General features: G+C 40.3%; 2 protein-coding genes across 9 annotated transcripts in view; one reads left to right on the forward strand and one right to left on the reverse strand.

Moving 5' to 3' along the window:
• GABPA (GA binding protein transcription factor subunit alpha) overlaps window positions 1-12718 on the reverse strand; it is a 34590-nt gene extending 21872 nt beyond the window's left edge. Inside the window, exons 1-4 of one of the 5 annotated variants that reach the window (XM_032175381.2) lie at window positions 12099-12235; window positions 7507-7657; window positions 5855-5957; window positions 2160-2304 (exon numbers count right to left, since the gene is read on the reverse strand). In XM_032175381.2, coding sequence (XP_032031272.1) covers window positions 2160-2304; window positions 5855-5931 — 222 coding nt within the window. In that variant the 5' untranslated portion in view covers window positions 5932-5957; window positions 7507-7657; window positions 12099-12235. The other 4 variants (XM_032175380.2, XM_032175379.2, XM_058427440.1 and 1 more) reach the window with 4 other exon arrangements.
• ATP5PF (ATP synthase peripheral stalk subunit F6) lies at window positions 12076-23493 on the forward strand. Of its 4 annotated transcripts, none has more exons than XM_058427443.1 (4): window positions 12076-12190; window positions 18192-18362; window positions 22645-22769; window positions 23316-23493. In XM_058427443.1, the coding sequence occupies exons 2-4, from the start codon at window positions 18199-18201 to the stop codon at window positions 23351-23353; spliced, it is 327 nt and encodes a 108-aa protein (XP_058283426.1). In that variant the 5' UTR covers window positions 12076-12190; window positions 18192-18198; the 3' UTR covers window positions 23354-23493. The 4 variants fall into 4 exon arrangements, with proteins under 4 accessions (XP_058283426.1, XP_032031276.1, XP_032031274.1 ...); XM_032175385.2 differs by lacking the exon at window positions 12076-12190 and adding an exon at window positions 12549-12688; XM_032175383.2 differs by lacking the exon at window positions 12076-12190 and adding an exon at window positions 12622-12738.
• Window positions 23494-25164: the final 1671 nt, after the last annotated feature.

Genomic DNA, 25164 nt, shown 5'->3' on the forward strand with positions numbered 1-25164 from the left:
AACAGGGACAAGGAGTAATGCAAAATGCCCTTAGATCCAAAGCTAGCCCTGAATTCTATGACAATATGAATTATAAATATTACCATTTATCCAACTAATATTTACTGAGAACTTGGAAGAGGCTGGGTAATCTGCAGGCCATACTTTCATATTGGATAGGTCAAGTATTACAAAGAAAGCAATAAATGTTACAGCTGAAAGACAACTAAGAGATCAAGTCCAGATTCCCCTTTATTTTACATATCAGCAAAACCAGGCAAAGTCCAGTGACTGAGTTATATTCACTACAAACCTTTAAAAAAGTTTTTTGTTTTTTTGACTCAAACAAGTGAAGAGAGCTCTGGAGCCACAGAGGTCTGGGTTCAAATTCCAGTATACCCCTTTGTAGCCACACATTGGGCAAATTCTTTAACCTCTTTAAATCTGTTTCTACATCTGCAGAATGTGACTAAGAATATGCTGATTTCAAAGACTGATGTGAAGATTACATGAGAGAATTAGAGTGTTTTGCAAGTATTTTTTTCACTCAACGTACCTTGCCCATATAGCTCAAGTTCACCAGTTTTTAATGGCTACCTCAAATTCTATTCTATGGAACTAATTTACCAAATCTCATTTTTGGAACATTTGAGGTGTTTTCAGTTTTTGCAAAGCCATGAACATTTTCATGCATATACCTTTACCTAACCAAGTAAGCATTTCTGTAGGAATAATTTGCTTAAGTGGAACTGTTAGGTATTTCACATTTAACATTAACAGACATTAAGTGGGAGGTGGTCTTCCAAGAAGACTAAGCTAATTCATCCTCTCATTGTTAAGAGAAAAAAACTTTAAATCCTAAAATTGTAACATTACTAGACCTTCCCACATGCCCTAGTTTTAGAGGCACTCTATCATCCCTACCCACCACCAATTACTAGATTTATATTGAAATGAAAAGATTAAAGTATGGTTAAAAGGCAAATAAAATGCACAAACTTTGTTAAAACATTTCAACTTATTGTACAACAGTATCTTATTAAAAATAGTAGCAGCATATGATGATTTGAATTTTTAAAAAACTAATACAAAAGTTCTGTAATATAAGGAATACTCATATCACAAGTCAGGCAGGGGAAGGAGTAAAGAATAAAATAAATCAAACAATCCAAAAGATGACACAATATACATTAATCTAAGTTAATATAAAAATAGTATAAAACTCAGCCAGGCGCACTGGCTCACACCTGTAATCCCAGCACTTTGGGAGGCCGAGGCGGGTGGATCACTTGAGATCAGGAGTTCAAGACCAGCCTGGCCAACACGGCAAAACCCCATGTCTACTAAAAATACAAAAAATTAGCCAAGGTGTGGAGGCATCGGCCTGTAGTCCCAGCTACTCAGGAGGCTGAGGCAGGAGAATCGTTTGAACCTGGGAGGTGGAGGGTGCAGTGACCCGACATCGCACCACTGCACTAAAGCCTGGGTGACAGAACGAGGCTCCATTTCAAAAAAAAGAAAAAAAAAGTATAAAACTCTAGTATTTAATCATATGTTTAAGGAAGGTCATGGAAAACTGTATGGGCAATCCTATTTAGGCTGCTACCTTTTATACATAGAAGTACTACCTATCTTTAAAACGTACTGTAAAATATGACTCAGAATATGTTTCAGACATAACATATTATAATACTACCATGGGTAAAATCCTTTTCCAATAAATTCCAGGACCTATCAGTTGATATTTAAATTCTTATCGAAAACTTACTGTTAGAGAAAGTAAAGGTAAAAGGGAAATGTAGAAATCATTTAGTTAAATGATACATTTGAGAAGTTAAAAGCTGGCTAGAAATACACTTCAGCTTCAAAAGTCAATGTGCTTCCTACTGTTACTACTTTTATATTTAAGCTTTGATTCTAATTTATTTAAACTTCTTAGTTTATATTTGTGAAAGTAAAAAACATTTCATTTGTTTTAGTACTAAATATTTAAAATATAATTTTAAATGGAGAAAATTTTGCTTAAAAACCTTTTTATTTCTAAACACTTAAATTTTACAGTAATACAGGTCAAATCTTCTTACAGAGATAAAGTCTATAGCTATAAAGAAAAGGCTAACAAAAAATATTCCTACGTAGACTAAAATGTTGCAATAGAAATTTACAAAAATAAAAATTACCTGGATATCTTGCAGGCAAATTTCATGAGCATCCAAAGAACACTGTAGTCTCGGTTCTAGCAGTTTCTTTAAATTGCCTATTGGTTCATTGATGTCTATGGCCTGGCTTACACATTCAGCTGGCGCGTAGGTTTGTTCTACGATGCTAAATGTTAAAGATGTAAGTGCTAACAGTTACATTTTTTACCCTGGATTTCAAAGTAACAACATGCTAAAAACATAATCCCAAACCAAAACACATTTCTGGTCTTTGAAAAGTCATTTCTACATAGATACTGTGGTAGGCTCGTCATCAACCAGTCTTGTCAAAATGAACACTGAATTTCATAGAGAAATGCTAGCTTGAAATTTAAAGCATTCTTGTAAATATGCCTCATTATGCATGTATGTACATATGTGTGTATGTGTACACATATAAATATTGCACATACGTTATGTCTGCATTTGCATTACATTTTCAAGTTATTTTGAAGAATTTTAGACCCAGAAAGGAAGACACATTGTCTCCTCAAAATCTGTATGCCATCTCTACTAGTCAATTTCCCTTCCCCACATAAATAAAAATGTAAAGACATAAAAATAGAATAAGGTAAATAAAAGACTTTCCCTTTAATTTAATATGAACACAACTGGTTATAATCAGGACAGTTCCATGTTTAAAAAAAAAATTTATATTCTTCCTAAAAACTGTCTTAGTGCTCTTTCATATTATTTCACACTTTGAATTCAAAAGGGTTAAAATCTTTGGTAAGTAATCCTACATATCTCTTACAAATCCTTATATAGGGCCAAATAGAAGACAAACACTAAGTAATATTTGCTGAATTGTGAATGTGGAATTCAATTAAGTATTCCAACATGTTTAATTTAAATATGATTTAAATCTTATTTTGATTGTCAAAAACAGTATGCATTAAAAATCTGTCGAGTTTTCACATAAATTACAAGTAAAATGAGATATATACATGATATTCAATGAACGTATATAGGTTAAAATTCTTTCTAAAACATTTATTTATATTTTAATTTTAGAGAGCGTCTCCCTATGTTCACACCAGGCCGGCCTCAAACTCCTGAGCTCAACTGATCTTCCTGCCTCAGCCTCCCAAGTAGCTGGGACTACAAGTGTGTGCCATTGCACCTGACTTAAAACATTTAAAATTTATAAAATAGACCCGTTATGATTAAAAACAAGTTTATTTAAAAATACTAGTATACTATTGTTATTTGTTAAGGTAAAAAAAACCCTTAAGTAAGCCTTTTTATCAAACTTTTCAGCTATAGCCATGGTAGGTTTTTTTTTTTGTTTTTTTTTTTTTTGAGATGGAGTCTCGCTCTGTCTCCAGGCTGGGGTAGAGTGGTGGGCTCAGCTGACTACAACCTCTGCCTCCTGGGTCCAAGCAATTCTCCTGCCTCAGCCTCCCGAGTAGCTGGGACTACAGGCGTGCACCACCATGCCTAGCTAATTTTTTTTTATTTTTAGTAGAGACGGGGGTTTCACCATGTTGGCCAGGATGGTCTCAATCTTTCGACCTCGTGATCCACCTGCCTTGGCCTCCCAAAGTGCTGGGATTACAGGCATGAGCCACTGTGCCAGGCCAGCTTTTTCTTTTTTTGTAACAATTATTCTTAAGATTCAAATGTCACTTTAAAACAAATTTTTAAAGAACTATTTTATACTAGCTGAACGTTAAACATTTTTAAAAAGTTTTTATTGCTATCATTTAAACCTTGGAAGACCTCATACAAATACCTAAAGTACCAATTTCTCTCTTAAAAAAAAAAAAATAGATTATCTCACACTACTAGACCTAAATTCCTGCACAGCGAAAATCTACGTTAGGTGAACGACAATTACTGCCTCCTTCACGTAGGTCATACACATTAATTACCAATCTTTCACCTAACCTCGACTATCCACAAAAGGTCAGATAGTACATACTTTAGACTTTGTGGACCATCTGTGTGCATGCATGTATAGACATAAACATATGTATGCTAGGCTCCAAGAGGGCTCCTAATGATTCTTAAATTCATGCCCTTTTAAAGTTCCCTTCCACACTGTACCAGTGTCAGACTGTGTGACCATAAGACTAAGACAAAGTGATATGTCACTTCTTAGATTACTTAAAAAAGACACTGGGGCTTTCTACCTTGCCATTCTATGTCTCTCAGACCATTTGCTTTAAGGGAAGCCAGCTGCCATCCCATGAGCAGCCCTAGAGAGAGTCATGTGATGAGGAACTGAGGCATCCTGCTAAGAGTCTCAAGCATGACTTTGGACGCAGACACTCTAGCCCTAGTCAAATCTTTAGAAGACTGCAGCCTGGGCTGACAGCTTCATTGCAAACTCATGAAATACCCCGGAGACAGATCCTCCCAGGTAAGTTGCTCCCAGGTTCCTCTGAGAAACAATGTGCAATAAAAAATGTTGGGCTTTTTTTTTTTTTTTTGAGACAGCACCTTGTCCTGTCACTAAACCTGGAATGCGGTGGCACAATCATGGCTCACTGCAGCCTTGAACTCCTGGGCTCACGGAATCCTCCCACCTCAGCCTCCAGAGTAGCTGGGACTTAGGCACATGTCATCAGGCCAGGCTAATTTTTTTTTTTGTATGTTTTGTAGAGACAAGGTTTTGCCATGCTGCCGAGGCTGGTCTTGAACTCCTGGGCTCAAGTGATCTGCCCACCTTAGCCTCCCAAAGTGTTGGGATTACAGGCATGAGCCACTGCATCTGGCCGAATGTTGGGCATTTTTAGTTTCTGAATTTTGGGATAATTTGTTACACAAATATCTATACACGAAATTCCACAGAAGCATGCATTCCCTCTTTCTTATGCTGGAAAAACTGGGATAAACAAGTTGAAAAGCTCTATTAAAAATTTAAGATTTTTAAATCTCAACTGTACTCTCAACACTCAGTATCCTCCTTAATTATCTTGTCCAGTTCCACTGCAGAGATTTCTAAACCTTTGTTACTCCACGGAGATTCTCTACTACTTTTCAATCCCTTTTACTTTCGGCTTATTATCTCACCTCCTACTTCATGGAGTAAAATAGGGACCATTAACTACTACTTTCCTCAATCTTCTTGTTGACTCCCAAATGTCTATTTCTACCCATGTTCTCTCCTTGGATTCTGAACTCATTACTACTGTCCTCCTTTCAAATAAGTATGATTCCATTATTATTCCAAGAATTAACAATTTTCCCTACACTTTATACTTAGTACTGGTCCCATAATTACTCATATACCTGTATGTCTCCTCAAATACAATGTGGCCTTTATAAGGGCAGATTAGCATCTTATTTATTCACATATTCTTGTCAATTAGTTGTTTACAACAGTTACTCATAAATATTTGTTAAATGAGTTCAGGTTGAATTAAACTATTTCTGAAATTAAAGCAACCAGTGCTGAGGAAAAGAATAAAGAATCAAATGCCCTAAAGGAGAAAACTATTGAAATCAATTGCTTCTGATTTCATTTACCCTTTTATTACCATTAGTTTAAAACTGTCTTTCCCTCTCAGCTACAAGCACACTAAGTCAGAGGAAATAAAACAATATATTATCCCCTAAAATGCTGAGAACAGTTAAAAAAAGAAAGTCCAAAAAAAACTATGACTTGTTTCCTGGTTTTAATTAGGTATATTGATATTTTGAAAAAAAATGATAAATTCAGAAACACCAACCTTTCTTCTGTGCACTCTGCTTTCTCTGTTCCATCAATCTCAATTTCTATCAGCTCCTCTGCTTCTCTTTTAGTCATGGCTGGAGTATTTCAAAGGATCAGTCCTGCAAGAGTGACTTTTTAAGATATTTTAAAACTATCCACATAAACAGAAATGACACACAAGAAGTAGAGACCCAATCCAAATAAAAGGCAAATGGCAAGCAGAAGAGGGGGAAGTAGTCTTTACATATAGAAGAAAATCAGCTGGGCGTGGTGGCTCGTCTCTAATCCCAGCACTTCGGGAGGCCAAGGCAGGCAGATTGCTTGAGCCCAGGAGTTTGAAATCAGCCTGGGTAACTTGGCGAAATCCTGTCTCTACTAAAAATACAAAAATTAGCAGGGCGTGGTGGCACACACCTGTAGTCCCAGCTATTAATACTTCGGAGGCTGAGATGGGAGGATCACCTGAGCCCAGGAGGCTGAGGCTGCAGTGAGCCATGATCGCATCACTGCACTCCAGCATGGGCGACAAGAGACCCTGTTTGAAAAATAAAATAAAGAAAATCCACAAATGACATTTATAAACTAATTTTTTAAAAAACTGGCATTTATTAACCTGACATGACAAATTCATCAATCTACTGGATTTACTGGGATGTTTCTGGGACCAATCGCAATCAATAAGTTACCTCAAAATTAAGTTAAGGGTCTGTTAACTATATTAAAGCAACTCAGTCTCAATAACAGATTCAAACCTGAAGCTTAACGTGGAGATTAACTATGTTTATTCAGCTAAAAGTCGTACCTTAGTAGCAGAATTTACTGCAAAGTATCACACTGATACAATGATATGCAAATTAATCAGCTAGGATTTGGTACAGATGATGTCTCTTTTAAATGCAAGAATATTATAAAACAGCAAAACAAAGTAACAAATTATAGATATGCACATTATTTCCCTGATTACACACAGTAGAAAATTTCTAATGATTTTTTCAGATGTGGTTTTATTTTAAACCACTACTTCAGTTTTTAATTATCCCATGTAAAATTTTTATCTATTGCTTAAAACCACTGATACAAAAACATTAGAATTTTAAAAATGCTAAGTAATACACAAATAGCTGATATACATAGATATTTCTTTGTGGACATTTCTGAGGTGTTAATACTGTTAAGTACCAGGTTCTGTTATTAACTATCTCGCAATAGGTCAATGAATTTGTCTTTGAACTCCATACGCACTTTCAGTCCACAGCACCTCTGAGTAGTTAGAATAACTACTCAGTAGATGTACTACCACATCTAAAAAGAGACGTACCTTTAAAAGGAACGCTCCACTAAATTTGGTATTCTGACATTTACAAAAGAGTTGTGCTCCCACTTACAAGGTTTGACTAAATGAAGAATTTAAATATTCATTTGTATTAATAACCATTACTCGTTGAGCATCAGGCACTGCATTCAAATGCTTTGCATAGAGCAATCTTATTTTGAGCCCCATCTCATACAAACGTTATTCAGAGGTGAGGCTAAACCACCTGTGGCTCCACGTCACAGTTTTGGTGTATCAACCTAAGTAGGTATCATTCCAGATGGGGATGAACCATGATTGTCCAAATATAGGCTCTGTATTGCGTATATCAGTACAACAGCCACCACCACCCTTACCTGGAGTACTGCAACACTCTCCTAAAGGGGGTCCCTGTGTCCACTCTTGTCCCCCCACAGTCTATTCTCAGTCAATACAACAGCCAGAGTGTGATCGTTTTTAAAACGCAGCTAGGGCCAGATACGGTGCCTCATGCCTGTAATCCTAACACTTTGGGAGATCGAGGAGAGAGGACTGTTTGAACCCATGAGTTCAAGACCGGCCTGGGCAACATAAAAAGAACCTGTCTCCTATAAAAACATTTTTAAAATTAGCCAGGCATGGTGGTGTGCACCTGTTGTCCTAGCTACTCGGGAGGCTGAAGTGGGAAGATCTCTTGAGAGCAGGAGTTGAGGCTGCAGTGAATGATGATCGTGCCACTGCACTCCCTCCTGGGCAACAGCGAGACCCTGTCTCTTTAAATAAATAAATAAAAGTAGAAAGTCCTTAAAAATAGAAGAGGAAATTGGAAGAGAGAGCCAGAGTGATTCAATGTGAAGACTTGCCGCTTAGCTGTGACTGGCTTTGAAGATGGAGGAAAGGAGCTATGAGCCAAGAAATGCAGGTAGCTTCTGAAAGCTAGACAAGGAACAGATTCTCCCTCGAAGGCTCTAGAAAAACAGCACTGGCAACACCTCATTTTAGCCCAGAGACCTACTTCATATTTCTGACTCCAAAACTGTACGATAATAAACCGGTGGTGTTTTTAAGCCACTAAATTTGCATAATTTGTTACACTAGCATTAAGAAACTGAGTCTCCCTTCCCACTTTAGAAAGGGCTATAACTGTAAGTTCTCAATATCTCCAACTATGGGGTAGCTGGTTTTCTGACAAATAGCTGGCACCTAAATCTAGACTGCCTGATACAAAATGATCTAATTTTTCCCACATAATTAAGGTTGCTCTCAGGCTTGCCCTTTAAGGACAAACAATAAAAGGGTAAGGTTCTCCACTGGGATGGACACATGCATATGGAGCAGACTGCGCAGGCTCCGTTCACAAGCATATCTAGCAGACTGCGCAGGCTCCGTTCACAAGCATATCTAGCAGACTGCGCAGGCTCCGTTCACAAGCATATCTAGCAGACTGCGCAGGCTCCGTTCACAAGCATATCTAGCAGACTGCGCAGGCTCCGTTCACAAGCATATCTAGACGACTGCACAGGTTCTGTTCACAAGCATATATAGCAGAATGCGCAGGCTCCAGCAGGCTTCTTTTGGGGATGATGAAAAAACGAAGACCCTCTGTTGCTGTTTTTTTTTCTTGCTGATGCTGGTCTAATAAGCCTTCCTTTTCTCCAATAAAGCCTATTCCTCAACTGGTGCTATGTGTAAAATTGTGGAATTCATCCTGAGTGCTAAAGAAAACAGGTGGAAACCGAATAGGGATCTACCTTGAAGGACAACATAAGCTTCACAGGGCAAGAATATGTGTTCACAGATATATACAAAGTATTCTGAAGAGTACTACCTTCAGCAGGCACTCCACCAATATGTGTTGAATAAATTAGTAAGAACTATTTCACACCATATAAAATGAACTACACATGCCTTAAAGAATTAAACATAAAAGGCAAAACTATAAAACAGAAGAAAACGGCAGGGACATTTTTGTGGTCTCAGGATAGAAAAGGATTTCTTAAATAAAATTCCAAGAACATAACCCTGAGGAGAAAAATCTGATTACATAAAAATCAAGATTTATGTTCAAGAGACAGGCTACAGAATGGAAAAATAGTTCCAATACCCAAAAGTGACAATGGAGTAGACAATGGCCTGGAATTTGATAACCAAAAAAAGGGACAAATTAGAAAAGTAGTTAAAGCATAGGAAAAGGATATTCACATAAAGGGAAACCAAAATAACTCAGGATACAAAGAAATGCCCAAATTCAAATCATTCAAAAGTTCAATTTAAAACAAGAAACTACCACTTTATACCATGTGTGTGTTGAGGGGGGAGGGGGGCGGCGGCGGCAAATGCCAGAAAGTTAAATAACGAGAGTAGTTACCAGGGACATAAGATTCCTCTGTCTCTGTAGATGTGGTGTACACACAGGTGTAGATATTCTGGAGAAAAGTATATCAAGCATACTTATACCTATAACCCAGCAATTTCATCCCTAACTAAGCATTCCAGAAAAATTCTCAAATTGGTTAACAGGATTGATTGATAATGTTCAGGGCAGCTTTATTGGTGACAGCTGGTGCCAATCCAAGTGTCTACTTTAAGAAAGTATTAAGCAAAGAAAATGTGGAGAAAGTATACACTATGGAATTTTAGTATTGGTTAAAAGGAAATAATGTCCACACAAAATAGATAAATTATAAAAAACTGTTGTCTACAGAAAAAAGTGAGAATCAGGTTTATAGCAGAATAGCACTTTAAAAAAGTCACTTATTTTCAGGGCTTATAAAGAGGTCCGCTCCCATCTCCACAACCAATTTTTTTAAAATTAGAAAACATAAATTTTCTGGAAACTTTGGCAAAATAGAAAAAAAAGCATATGATGTAGCCAGAGGCTGAGAAGTGGCCCTAATGGCTTATCAGCAGGGACACCTGGGGCTCCCCTAATATAAACACTAAAATAGGAAGTTGCTACAAAGAAATTTATCCTATGATCTTTCAAAAAATTTATAGACCAATCCCTAGAAAGTGCCAAATAGAGAAAAAACAAAACAAAACAAAAACCCATGCCCTTTTGGAGAAAAAAGAAATTACTCAGTTTCTTAAATGATCTTTCAAAAAATATTACTCAGTCTCTTAAATCTTTCTCTCCTGGTTCTCTATGCTTAGTCCAGAGAAGCAAAACAGAGATTTGAGAAATAGTCCAAATCTTTCATATCAGTTTTTGAGTGAGTCTTATCTCTTTTTCTGAAACCAGTTCCTCAGACTTCTATGTCAACACTTTGGAAAACTGAGAGAAAATTACTTGCAGTTTCTCCATCTAAGGGCTGCCCCCGCCAGAACTGCACAGAACAATTTCATATACTTTGACACTCTGGTTCTGCTGGATTAAATCCAACCTGGGGTTCGGAACGTTTCACAAGATGGGATACAAACTAAACTTGAGTTTAACGAAAAATTCTGGGAACGGCTAGTGTCTTTTAAAATACAGATACGTGTTAACATTCCCTTTTGAAACTACAGATAAATTTGAGAATTGTCCTTCATTGGAGAGCATTATTACAGAGCTTAGAACATTTTTTCCCCAATATATTATAAGTGGAGTGTGGGGGTACCTGCGAGATTAACTGCATATTTTCCTAAGTTATCAAATACTTTTCAGTGTCTGAGGAAATTAAAAGACATTTTTATTTTCAAAAATAAAGGTAGCAGTTAAGAAAAAGCAAAGCATGCATATCCATGTAATATAAAGAGAGAAAGCACATACAGTGAAAGATTAACAGTTGGGACCCTCAGGTGAAGGGTATCTGGGTGTTCACTGCATGATTTTTTCCCCAATTTTTCTGTAGGTTTGGAGTTTTATATATAAAGAGTTGAGGGAAGGCTAAAGTCAACAGTTTTAATTTAGTACTCGGTCTGATGACTTGCTTCAACCTAACATCTAGCTCATGATTTAATTACTTCATTACTATACATGCCTCATGACAGATGCTCTTGTATACACAATTCAGGTAAAATTGACTTAAGTCCACCCAGCGTCACTGTATGTCTAAAAATAAAGAAGCTTCGAAAGCCTGGATGGAACCCTGAGAGACAGGCTAGTCCCTCAAGCAGTTGCTAAAGAGTTGAGCGGTTTCTTCTTAAGTTCAAGATAACACTACAGAAGAATGTTATCACCGCCTCGTTCTACAGTTCGCTCAAGTGAATCCTGCTAACTCTTTGCTCTTCTCACGAGTCAGACCTACTGCTATTAGTGGAAACTACTTATGAAATGAATTTTACTTCTAAATTTCTAATCATCTTGCAATGCAATATTAGGCACTGTCCTCTCGGTCCGCTAACCTGATCAAACTGGGGTCCCTAAATCCAAACACGCACACACAGCGTGTCTTGTAGCACACAAAAAAATTTCAAAGTAGACAACCCATGTTATCTCCTTGGTTTACTTCCTCGCTTAAAAACAAAACAAAAAAAAACTCAGATGGCTACCATATACGCTGATAAATGATTCTGGTGTAAGTGTGTTGTTCTATAAAGAGAGCGGAATTGAAGTGAGTGAATCGCTGAGTCCCGCGATGAGACAGGGTCTGCATTTTGCTCTTAAAATCTCGGGGGCGTCAGGACCACATCCCAGCTGAGCAGGCTGAGACCGCTGAGGAGTGCGGACGGGCGAGGAGGAGACGAGGAAGGGAGGGAGCGGCGACAAGCGACCCGTCCGGCGCGGGTCCCGACGGTGCCCGGTCCCCCCGGGCTCCAGGCCGCTCGCCCCCCGCCCCTCCCCTTCGCTCCCCGCACAGCCTCTCCCGCCCCTCCCCACCCGGCTCCCTCAAGTCTCCACGAACGGAAATGGGAGTCACAGCGCCGGGGACCAGCGGAAACAAAACACAGAGGCGGCCGCGGGGGGGCCCTTGTGGGGGAAAAGGCCCCGGAACGAGGCCGGCCCGCGCGAGCCCGCGCTCCCCCCCTCCCCAGCGGCCGCACTCACCCGCTCCGGAATCGGCCCTGTCGCCCCCGCCCGCACTCCAGAGCCGGCTGAGAACGGCAGCGGCGCAGGCTCCACGTGCAGCGTCTCTCCGGGTAAGACCTGCAGCTCCCGCGACTAGAAGTGTGAGGCCCCAGGGCCCTTCCCGCGGAATCGGCGCTGAGAAGCCCCAACCCCCCTCCCGCCTCCCAGGCACCTTCGGGTCCAGGACTACAACTCCCAGCAGGGTGCGCAAAACGACCGCCCAAGGCAACGGAGGCTCACGAGGCAAAAGGAAGCACAACGCCCCAATCCGCTTTGTTTTACACAGTCTCACTTTCCCTGCACCATTATACACGTCGATAACCCTAAAGAACAGGACGCTGACTCGGAGGGGAGCTTCAACTAGGGGAAAGGCCAGTCAGAGGACGCATGCGTACAAAGCAAGGTTTCAAGGAGGGGAAAAAGAACGGGTCAAATTAGGCGAAGAAAAGATGGCGGAGGCTTTGCCAGGGGACCCGGAAGCACTTACCCTTCACTTCCTCCTCCTGTTTGGCTTCTGTCTCACCTAGACCCGTCCGGTCGCAGACTGTCTCCTAGACGCTTCCTGTCCGGTGAGCGTCCACCGACTGAAACGGCGGCCCATAATGCATTGCGATGGCGGGTAGGCGTGTGGGGGCGGAGCCAGGGCCGGAAGTAGAGCGGTGGTGGTGGCGGCGGAGGCTTTGGCAGCTCGGGACTGAGTGCAAGGTGACTGGGAGGGTAGCTAGATCAGCGTGGTCTCTTGGGACTCCAGTTCTGGGTTTCTTCACGAGGCCTGGGCTGCCTCTCACCTTTACTAGGAGGAGAGAGCAGCTCTGTGTCCTGGGGACCTTCACGGCCTGGCCTTGGGTCACAGCTGACCTCTACGTTTGTAGACCTTGGAGTTTGCCGTAGACCCAGAAATAAGATCGATACCCTCTCTGAGGGCAAATCGGGGCGGCGCGGGGGGCAGGGAGGCCCGGGGGTCTCGGGCCCGCAGCCTGGCTGGGGCAACCCAAGGCCAGGCGCGCGGGAGAGATTTTCGGCCAGGCCTACCCGCCCCGGGCGCACGGGACTGTCTAGGCTACTTAGGCAGAACGTGCACCATAAGAGGGAAAAAATAGTCATAATCTTGTAAGTTTGCATCCCACCTAAAAACGATGGTGCTAACACTTCTTTAGGCGACTTTATGGATTGTTCTTAGGAATGTGCACTGAAGAGGCAGCGAACCTACCAATCTTTGGCCGGGCAGTCATCACTATAAATGGGAGAACCATGCTCCCACCCACAACCAGGCCTCTGCTCAGACTAGTGTTTTCTTACTGTTGCCTTCCCCAGTCTTTCTGATCATGTCAGACGCTATCATATGCTCTTGTGGCACCCGATGGTAGTGGAATAGAGAATTTATGTCAGGTGGTATTTCACAGCTATTTGTGTAATGACTATCTTCTGCGTTTCAGTGGACAATACGCATTCACTAATCAGTGAAAAAAAAAATGGAAGGGATTAAAGGAGAAGGAACACGTTTTGATATGGGATTATGTGTTCGTTTTTTGGATGAGGTCGTAGGACTTACAAGGGAGATGAGAACTGTTGAATACTGTGGATAGATTTGGGGCTCAGGATGAATACTAAAATTAGAAATGCGATTGGGGAATCCTAGGCACTTAGATAGTAGATAATTGAAATAATGAAAGTGGATTTTACCCGTGTTGCAGCAGGAATAACATCTATGCGGTCAGACTTAGAGCAAATCAACTGGGTGAATATGTGCAGCTTAACCTTTCTTAGATACAGTTTTATCATCTGTAAAGCAGGGGTAAGAACACTTTCCTTTAACTCTTTGAGAGTATTGCTGTAAGGGTACAAGGAGAGGATATATATGGAAGTACTTTGACAGTATCTAGGGCTAAGCAAATGTCGGCTGAACTTATTGCTCAATGTTAAGCATGTCCTTAGTTTGCCAGAAGGGAAAGTGGCATTGAATTGCACAATTTTTTTTTTTGGTATGTGTTAAGTTACATTTTGCTGTGTAACTTTGACCAGATACTTCTTTTTTTTTTTTTTGAGACGGAGTCTCGCTCTGTCGCCCAGGCTGGAATGCAGTGGCACGATCTGGGCTCCTCGGCTCACTGCAAGCTCCACTTTCCAGGTTGACGCCCTTCTCCTGCCTCAGCCTCCGGAGTAGCTGGCACTACAGGTGCCCGCCACCACGCCTGGCTAATTTTTTGTATTTTTCAGTAGAGACGGGGTTTCACCATGTTAGCCAGGATGGTCTCGATCTCCTGACCTCGTGATCCGCCCGCCTCAGCCTCCCAAAGTGCTAGGATTACAAGCGTGAGCCACTGCGCCCGACCACTTTGACCAGATACTTCTAATCTCAGTTTCTGTGTGTTTAAACATAGGAATGATAATAAGTGGCACATAACCTTGTGAGGTCATTTGTTGTTTGATTGTAGCCTTTTCTCAAGTATTTTTCCCTGATGGGGTATAAAAGTGATATGTTATGAATTCTTTAATTTCTTCAAATAGTTTGCTTTCATTGTCAGGTGAAGCATATTTTGTTGATTGCATTGATTGTAGGATTTCTTTTTTTTGAGACAGAGTTTCGCACTTGTTGCTCAGGCTGGAGGAGTGCGGTGGTGCGATCTCAGCTCACCACAATCTCCGCCTCCTGGGTTCAAGGAATCTCCTGCCTCAGCCTCCTGAGTAGCTGGGATTACAGGCATGTGCCACCACTCCTGGCTAATTTTGTATTTTTGGTAGAGATGGGGTTTCTCCATGTTGGTCAGGCTGATCTTGAACTCCCTACCTCAGGTGATCCACCCACCTTGGCCTCCCAAAGTGCTGGGATTACAACAAAGTGCTGGGATTACAGGCGTAAGCCATCGCACTCGGCCTGATTGTAGGATTTCTTTCTTTCTTTCTTTCTTTCTTTCTTTCTTTCTTTCTTTCTTTCTTTTTTTTTTTTTTTTTTGACAGGGTTTCAGTCTGTAACACAGGCTGGAATGCAGTGGTGCAATCACAGCTCACTGCAGCTTCTACCTCCCAAGCTCAAGTGATCCTCCTCCGGCCTCAGCCTCCCAAGTGCCTGGGACTACAGGCACCCACCACCGCACTTGGCTATTTTTTTTTTTTTTTCTTTCTGTAGAGACGGGGTCATACTATGTTGCCCAGGCTGGTCTTGAATTCCTGGGCTCAAGTGATCCTCCTGCCTTGTTCTTCCAAAGTGCTGGGATTACAGGCATGAGCCACTGCACCTGGCTCATTGTAGATTTCTTTTGATAATTTTTACATGCCATTCCAGAGTTTGTCAACCTTGGCATTATTGGCATTTTGACCAGATAATTCTTGGGGGTAGGAGGGCTGTTATTGTCGTTACAGAGTGTTTGGCAGCATTCCTGGCTTTGTACTCATTATAAGCCAGTAGCACTCAGCTTGGTGAGAACAACCAAAAATGTCTAAAGATGTAGCCAGATGTCTCCTTGGAGAGAAAAATCTCACCTCTTCCCCCACCCCCAACCCTATTTTGAGAACTATTGTGCTGCTGTACAGCTTTCTAGCCAGTGCTGCTCACACTCTCAGTGGTAAAGGGCCATTCTCACATCCACTCTTGTGGACACTTTTGAATACAGTGAAAATGAATTACAAAAGAAATGAAATTTAAAAAACAAAACAATGAAGTCACTTAAAATACAAGCTCTAATTTTTTAGAAACAGGTTCTCTCCATGTTTCCCAGGCTGGTCTTGAACTCCTGAGTTCAAACAATCCTCCCCCTCCTTGGCCTCCCAAAGTGCTGGGATTACAGGCATGAGCCACTTCGCCTGGCCTCTAAATACTTATATCTTATTTCTGTATTACTTTAGACCAATAACATAGTTTGTATACTTCCACTAGTCCTATTATAACTTAGTAGAAGTCCAGTGTCAATGTGATGATGACAGTATTGTTACTAGGAAATTTGGGGAGGGCATGGGAAACGTGTTAGCATATCAGGTTTTCACTTGAAGATTCAGAAATTTTACCAGCCAGGGCAATATGGCAAGACCTCGTCCCTACAAAAAAAAAAAGTAAAAATTAGCCTGGTGTGATGGCACGCAACTGTGCTCCCATCTACTTGGGAGGCTAAGGTGGGAGGATTGCATGAGTCCAGGAGGCAGAGGCTGTAGTGAGCTGTGTTCATCCTGGGCAACAGAGTGAGACCCTATCTGAAAAAAAAAAAAAAGATTCAGAAATTTTACCAGGCTGTGGTGCATTGTGAGCCTTTTGTCACCATTCTAATATGGAGTTTGGCAAGCCCTGTCAGTTTATCGACTCGGCCTTAATCTGAGAAAAATGTATTCTTCTACTAATTATTTATGATCTCTTTTAATCCTTTTCTTTTTTTTCTTTTTGAGACAGTCTTGCTCTGTCATCCAGGCTGGAGTGCAGTGGTGTGATCTGGGCTCACTGCAGCCTCCGCCTCCTGAGTTCAAGTGATTCTCCTGCCTCAGCCTCCCAAATAACTGGGATTACAGGCACGTGCTAGCTAGCACGCCTGACTTATTTTTGTATCTTTAGTGGAGACGGGGTTTCACCATTTTGGGCAGGCTGATCTCGAACCTCCGACCTCAAGTGATCCACCTGCCTCAGCCTCCTGAAGTGCTGGGATTACACAGATGAGCCACCATGCCTGGCCCTCTTTATTCCTTTTCTTCTAGAATTCCTGTTTGTACCTATTTGTTGTAATTTGGATTATTTTTTGCATTTGATCTTTAAATCACTAAAGTAAATCTCAACAGGGATTGTCCTCTACTGAAATGTTTTAGTTAGAAAGTAATATATTTTAGCTTAAGGAAGTCTAGAGATTTGAAAGTCTTTAAGTCCTTTTTTTTTTTTTTTTTTTTGCGAGACGGAGTCTTGCTCTTGTTGCTCAGGCTGGAGTGCAATGGCACGATCTCGGCTCACTGCATCCTCTGCCTCCTGGGTTCCAGCGATTCTCCTGCCTCAGCCTCCTGAGTAGCTGGGATTACAGGCATGCGCCACCATGCCCAGCTAATTTTTGTATTTTTAGTAGAGACAGGGTTTCTCTTTGTTGGTCAGGCTGGTCTCAAACTCCCAACCTCAGGTGATCCACCAGCCTCGGCCTCCCAAAGTGCTGAGATTACAGGCGTGAGCCACTGCACCCAGCCGTTAAGTCCTTATTTTTAAAATTCAGACATCCATCTCCTTCACCAATTTATTTCACTGATAAAGTTGGACTGCCGGATCCTCCCCACTGTCATGCACAGCTCATTTGGACTGGCTGCTGTTTTTCTTTGCTGGTTCTTCTGGACTTTGATTTAGTTGTTACAGTATTCTTAAATGGCTGGAATCCTGTTGTAACAGGCAGAGCAGTTTCTCCCTCTATGGGCCTGTGAAGTACACATTTTCAGGTTATCATGCCTGGCTGAGGCATGGGAAACCTTGTACATTAGTTTGGGGGCCAGTGTGCTTTTCCTGTTAGGAGTGGACAGTGTTGGAACAGTCTACCTCTACTGTTTTCTCTTGATCTCCTAAGTTCAAGGGAGAAGAAATACCTCACCTCACATTTTGTGCTCTAACCGTGATGAAGCTTCAGGCCTGAGTTTCTGACTGTTCCATTATCCCAGGGCCTTGGGCCGGACGCGGTGGCTCACGCTTGTAATCCCAGCACTTTGGGAGGCTGAGGCAGGCGGATCACGAGCTCAGGAGATCGAGACCACGGTGAAACCCTGTCTCTACTAAAAATACAAAAAAATTAGCCGGGCGTGGTGGCAGGCGCCTGTAGTCCCAGCTACTCGGAGAGGCTGAGGCAGGAGAATGGCGTGAACCCGGGAGGCAGAGCTTGCAGTGAGCCGAGATGGCGCCACTGCACTCCAGCCTGGGTGACAGAGCGAGACTCCTTCTCAAAAAAAAAAAAACCTAAAAAACTTGCAATGGGGAATAAGGAGGAGAAGGGAACTGTGGTCAGGTATAGACTGAGATCAGATATGATGTAATTCTGTAGCAATTAGTAGAATTCGATTCTCATGATATATGTAGAGGTGATTTATAATAAGTATGTTAACATTTCTGATGCTTGTTTTCTGTAACAGAATCATCATGATTCTTCAGAGGCTCTTCAGGTTCTCCTCTGTCATTCGGTCAGCAGTCTCAGTCCATTTGCGGAGGAACATTGGTGTTACAGCAGTGGCATTTAATAAGGAACTTGATCCTATACAGAAACTCTTTGTGGACAAGATTAGAGAATACAAATCTAAGCGACAGTAAGTGAATAAATAACTACAGTGTAAATATAAATATTCAAAGTATGTAAGTTCCAAGGTGGTAATAAAAAATGACTTGGTATTTGAAAGTATTAGACCTTCACTGAGCTCGTCTCTGACATAGAGGTTCATTAGGTGCCCTCAAAAAAGAAGATAAGGATCTTGATTTTTTTAAGTCATAAACTGTATCTTCTTTATATGAGTTACAAGGGAAAATCCTACTAAATTTATTGCTGTTTAAAATATATCCTTACTGTCATGTCACGTATTATAAACCACATCAATTTATAGAAATACATAGGGTCTTGGAAATCATTTAGCAACTAAGTTTGAAAAAAGTAACTCCCTTAGACATTGATTAGCCGAAGATCATAAAACTAATTGGGGAAAAATGTATTATCAAAGTATATTTTAGCCTCAATTTAGTGGCCTTTCTGTGACATTGTAATTTGGGGGAAATGTATAAACACAGCTCTTTTTTTTTAAAAGGCTATTTCTATAGTTTTAGATCTCTGAGAATGTATATTAAAGGACAAAAGACTCTGAAATGACATAAGTCCAAGAAAAACAACTGTAGAACCATAGTTTTGGAAAGGAATGACCACCTTAGCCGTCATCAGGTCCAAAGCCCAAATCTTAGGAAGAGTGAGGTACATCAATTCATAGTTCCATTTTCTTTCATATAGTTCTCTACTATGTGTAAAGCACTTGGCTACTAACTGTGATGGGCCACAGGGCATTTTTACAATATTCTTAAAGTCTGATAGGAGTAGAAAGCTTGTAAGCAAATAAATACAATATAAGGTAAAATGAGTTAGGTGCTAAGATAGGGAAAAGCGTGCTTGGGGAGTTCATAGGAAAGAATACTCCTTTCCAGCTAGAGGCATTTTAGAGGCTTCTTGGAAGGCAGTGTTTGGGTATTCATCCCTCTTGAGAATCTCATGGACAACTGTGGATCATCTTCCCAGTTTAAAGAAAAAAACGTGAAGAATTTACTCACATGATTTTCCTTATAGCATGAAATAGTTCTCAAACCCACAGGAGGCCTTCAGTAGACCTGTACGCCCAGAGATTTACTCTAGGTTTTAAAGATCAGTGTATGAAGGTTGGACAGATAAATGAGGGTAAGAGGAGAGTACCTTTTAGGAGGAAAGAATGGTGTGAACTAAGGCATGAAAATGCCCTAGTTTGTGCTAGAAAGCACAAAATATATTTGGTGAATGGTATAATTTTGTTTCCCTGGAGTACAGGGTATATGAAGAGTATAAGGATGGTATGGGGTTAGAATGAGGGATTATGGAAGGCCTTGATTGTAGACTGAGCAAGTAAGATATGTGGTAGGCATTTGTGAGAAATTATAGCTTTTTGAACATGACTGTGGGAATGGAAGAAGATTACTCTGAATTGGGAGGATAATTTTAACCAAGGTATTGGAAGGATTGAAATGAGAAGAGAGCAAAGACAGACATGTTAGCAAAATGTAACCTAAGCATTAGTTGATGAGAACCTTGACTTTATAGCAGTGGTAATGTAAAAGTGACAGAGTCAAGACATTGAAACACTGATGACTGGTTTTGGTGAGCTGCTGGAGAGGAAGAAGAGGGAACAATAAAAGAAAACTGACTTGTGAGGCGAGGTAACTAACAAAAGTGTTACCATTGCCAAAACTGAGGAGGAGAAATAGTGAAGGGATTAAAATGTAGTAAGTTACTCTGTGCTTTGTAGACATGGTAATGAAACTCTGACAACAACCCTATAGATGTTACCCCAATTTTATATATGAGAAAACTAAGGCTGAAAGTTAGAATTTGCCAAAAATCATACTGTTAAGTAACCAGATGTGCAGGACTCGTCAGGGAATTTTGAGTGTCTTCTGTCCAAATGTGGTGTTATGTTATAGTATTGATGCTGTTTGCATCATTTTAACTGTCTTTAAAAGCCTATCTAGTAAGAAGTGAATTCTTAGGTGTACCCTATATCTAAGGAGTCTTGTTTGTGGGTCATTCATTCATTTGTGCACACAAACACATGGAGAGTTCTGAGAGTAGACCCTGGGCTGGCATCCAGCACTGCCACTAATTAGCTCTATAACCTTGGGCAGGTTTAACTTCTGTAGGACAGTTTTCTCATACATAAAATGGGGATGATGATAGTACTTACCCATTTCATAGGATATTATAAAAATTAAATGATTCAATACATTAGCATGCCTAGTATTTGCTAGTGAAATGAACAAGTATCTTCTGAGTGAGTGCTTTGTCCTAGGCATCATGTGAGAGCCTAGGAATATAGTAATAAACAAGATAAGCAGCAAGACTTACATTCAGTTGAGGAGGCAGATGATTTCTGGCCTCTTTTTATCACAAGAGTGCATATTAAAGTTAAAATAGCCATCATCCATCTGTAACTAGTATTAGAGTATCTAGTTGAAGGATCTGTTTAGAACCGCAGTGTCCATTTTGGTTGCCATATCCATGAGACTAGTCAAATTCTAATTACAATTAAGTGTATATATAAATTCAGTTCTTCATTTTCTCATTCATGTTAGCTATATTTCTAGTGCTCAGTAGCCAGATATGGCTAGTGGCTACCACATTGGACAGCACAGACAGAGAGCATTTCTAACATCACAAAAAGGTCTATTGGACAGTGTTAATCTAAAAGAAAATTGGGTCTCTAACAAGAAACATTGTTAACAAGTTCTTAAATTGGAGCCACCTATGTATTTTTTGTGCACCTTCTTTAACTTAAATAAGACTCTATACTTTGATCATAGGCATGTGTAAAAATGTTACTACCCCTGAAGGGATTTCCACGTGTACATTTTTTTACATTTAGAATATTGTTTATTGCTAGGTAGGCAGTAGTATTTATGACAAAAACAGAAGAATTTCTTCAAAGAATTAATTAGACCCAATTGGCCCTGCCGCTGGTCCATAATGCTATATTTATTTTCCCAAAATGCACAAGTCTAATTTTGTCATTTTATTGCTTGACAAATAAAATACAAAGTCCCAGGCTTAACATTCCAGGCCTCCCATGATCTGGGGTCTGCTGGTTTTTTCATCTAGATTCCTTAGCATTCCCCACATATAGCCAATCCTTTACCACCTCTGTGTCTTTGCTTTTTCCATCTTAGAAGGTCTCAAAATAAACCCTGGCCCCAGATGCCTGATGTTTCTCAAATGCCACCTTTTTAAAATGAAATTTTCCCTGATTAGCTTAGCAAAAGTGATCTCTTCCTCAAGTTAAATAGCTTTTTGTTAAACCATGTCTTTGAAGCTCATCACATCACTCCTTTACAGCATAAGTGTTTGTAAACATGTAATTTTTTTCTTCCAAATTGCAAAATCTCTGAGGGTAGGAAATAATTTGCTTCTTTAATAGGACCCCTATTGTAGAAACTTAAAAGTCTAAGGTCTTTAAAAGCCATTTAGTGATGGCTGACTTAAAGCAGATGATAATAGTAGATAATAATTGAGTACTCACTGTGTGCCAGGCACTGTGCTTAGAGGTACGTGTACATTTACACCCTTGTTTGGTAGAACCTTCATATTTAGTTGTGGAAACTAAAATTTAGAGTGCTTTATGCCTTACTCAGGTTTACGCAGTTGCTGAATAGTTGAACTTACATTCAAATAGGACCAGTCTTTGACTCCAGAGCCTGTAGACTTAACAATACACCTTATTGCAACTTAGACCCTGAGAAATTCTGACTTAGTGAGTGTCCGTGATTCTGAGAAACCTTGAATGTTAGAGATTGGTTTGAGGATACCTCATTTATGTGAAACCTCATCGTAATAAAATAGTTTGAATTGAAATTGAAGTGGAAATACTTATTTTCTTTCTGAAGTCTTTTCTTTGACTACATGAATGCTTTAAAAAGGTCTATTGGCTGGGTGTGGTGGCTCATGCCTGTAATCCCAGCACTTTGGGAGGCCGAGGCGGGCGGATCATGAGGTCAGGAGATCGAGACCATCCTGGTCAACATGGTGAAACCCCCTCTCTACTAAAAATATAAAAATTAGCTGGGCGTGGTGGTGTGTGCCTGTAATCCCAGTTACTTGGGAGCCTGAGACAGGAGAATCGCTTGAACCAGGGAGTCGGAGGTTGCAGTGAGCCAAGATCATGCCACTGCACTCCAGCCTAGCGACCGAGCAAGACTCCGTCTCAAAAAAGAAAAAAAAAAAAAAAGATCTATTGAAATGTGGTGGTGAAAAGTAATTTTGTTTTTGTAAGCTTGTACATAAAATTAATTTTTGTTTGCTCATTTACTTAACAGGACATCTGGAGGACCTGTTGATGCTGGTCCAGAATATCAGCAAGATGTGGAGAGGGAGCTTTTTAAGCTCAAGCAAATGTTTGGTAAAGCAGACATGAATACATTTCCCACCTTCAAATTTGAAGGTACGTCTTGTAAATCACAGATTCATTCTTGTGGGGGATAAGTGAAGAATATTTACACTTACCTGGATTTTTAGAGAATTGAATGACAGTGTTGACATGTGAATTTATTAGGACCATGACGTGTGCCTGAGAAGCTGCCGGCTAAATGTTTGCTGTTAGAACAAGAGCAGTATAGGAGATCACATAACATAGTGATTAAATGGTGGGGATCTGAAATCGAACTGCCTGGTCTTGAATCCTGACAATCACTTTCAGCTGTGTAATCTTGAGTAATTAACTGGTGCATGTTTCCTCATCTGACATTTGGGGAGAATTATAGTATCTTCCACATATGTAGTTAAATGACATAATATATGCAAAGTCAATTAATGGAATGTGTGGCTCATAGAAAGTGTTGCATAAATGTTTAGCTGTATTTCTATGTAAATGATTACAAACAGTATTTACTAAAAATCAGAAGATTGATGAGTTAAATCTTGAGCATTCTACATAATCCATTTTATTGCAATTTGGCTAAGCTCGACCCTTTTTTCCCCCTCTTCTTAGATCCCAAATTTGAAGTCCTCGAAAAACCCCAGGCCTGAAGAAATAAAGTAAAATTAATCTGGTAATTTGTCACGGGTTAGTTGTACAACTAGTTAGAAGTTTCAGAATAAACATGCATTTCATAACTGTCAAATGTTCTTTTAATTCTGAGTCCAAATAAATTATTTGGTGATGTTGAGTGTGTTCTTGATGAATTGAGTTCTGTGTGTTAGAGTTGTTTTTAGATCCTTTCGTTTGGTTATAATAAAGCAGATGGAGACCTTGGATAAATTGGACACAACTTGCCCATAACCCTGCTTGTTGTGGAGGGATGTTACCCTTCCTTTAGAACATGAAGAAATGGTTTATAAATTCTTTGTCATAGCTTTCTCAGAAACCTGAGTGTAATTTTTTATATGTCCTGGAACATCTCTTGTGTTTAACTTTGATCTCCTCAAATGTTAAATAATTTTCTCCCAGTAACCCAGGTCCCTCATCTTTGCTTGCAGATCACAGAGTCTGTTACAGTTCTGTTCAGATTGATGAGGGAAAGGTAGGGATGAAGGGGGTTCTATAAAGGAACTTACTTTAAAAGAGTAAACTTTATGGTGTCGTTTTGTCCTAATAAGAAGAGTTCTAGCAGATACATTCTAGATAAGTGGCATATCAGACATGGTCAAAATTTTAGTGACTATAACTGGCTCTCAAGGAAGTTATTTTAAAAAATATTTTAATGGTCAAAATCAGGCTTACAAAAAAGTAAATTTTAAAGGAAAAACAGCCATGTCTTTTTAGTATTTGACAGTATCTCTGATATGTGTTAATAAATATAGGTCTTTAATAGATCTTTAAGATTTTCTGTAAAAGTGTAAAAGTGTGAAGCCAACAGTGTTCTTTTTTGTTTTTGGAGATGGAGTCTCGCTCTGTTGCCCAGGTTCAAGCAATTCTCCTGCCTCAGCCTCCTGGGTAGCTGGGATTACAGGTGTGTGCCACCATGCCCGGCTAATTTTTGTATTTTTAGTAGAGACAAGGTTTCACCATGTTGGCCAGGCTAGTCTCAAACTCCTAACCTCAGGTCATCCACCTGCCTCGGCCTCCCAAAGTGTTGGGATTACAGGCTTGAGCCACTGCACCTGGGCCAAAGGGAATAGATTTTTATTATGGCATACTGTAGCTGAAGGCAAAACCTGCTAGGGAATACCTTTCTGAAAGATCTACAAATATTTCCTAATGACATAGATATGATTAATATGATGTGTAGAGACGGAATTGGGGAGGGCAGTACAGTAGGAAGAAACAGCCCACTTTTCTTCAAATGTGGCTAAGCAGTGACAGAACAGTTGAACTACTTTTATTTAAATAATTGCAGGCTTTGGAACAGAGAATCCGGTGTCTAATTAGGGCAGTATCTAAAGGTAATCGAGGAAGTCTAGTTGTCCCAGGGTCTTCCTATAACCTCCCCTGAAACAGCTCTCCTCCACCCACCTGTGGCTGCAAAGCCGTCTTGTGTCAGCTGGAACTGCCAGTCAGTAGGGAACAAACTGACCTTTTCTGCATATGCTTCCTCTCCCTGTCTCTTTACCTCCTTCTTCATTCAGAGTTTAGTTGAATTTTACCTTTTATCAGCTAACACATATTTATCCCATAACACATTTTTTACTTGTCTCACAACTGTGGAATTGCCTGAATGTCCCAGTCTCTTTGTTCATTATCGAAACAGTGTTCTGTTTGACTGTAAGAAGCATCCTATTCTCGTGCCCTATATTACAGGGCTGTGCATTTACATTAAAATTTTGGTCAGGCAAGCACTCCCTGTTTTCCAACTGAACCTCTCGTGGTGCTGTGAGTCACAGATCTTAACCAAAGCTTT

This window comes from Hylobates moloch, unplaced genomic scaffold, assembly GCF_009828535.3.
Source record: "Hylobates moloch isolate HMO894 unplaced genomic scaffold, HMol_V3 SCAFFOLD_14, whole genome shotgun sequence".
Classification (NCBI taxonomy): domain Eukaryota; kingdom Metazoa; phylum Chordata; class Mammalia; order Primates; family Hylobatidae; genus Hylobates; species Hylobates moloch.

Excerpts from the sequence above, each read along its gene's own strand:
- ATP5PF (XM_032175383.2), top strand. Across the intron at positions 18,363-22,644 it reads GAATACAAATCTAAGCGACA|GACATCTGGAGGACCTGTTG; the intron begins GTAAGTGAATAA and ends TTTACTTAACAG. Across the intron at positions 22,770-23,315 it reads TCCCACCTTCAAATTTGAAG|ATCCCAAATTTGAAGTCCTC; the intron begins GTACGTCTTGTA and ends CCCTCTTCTTAG.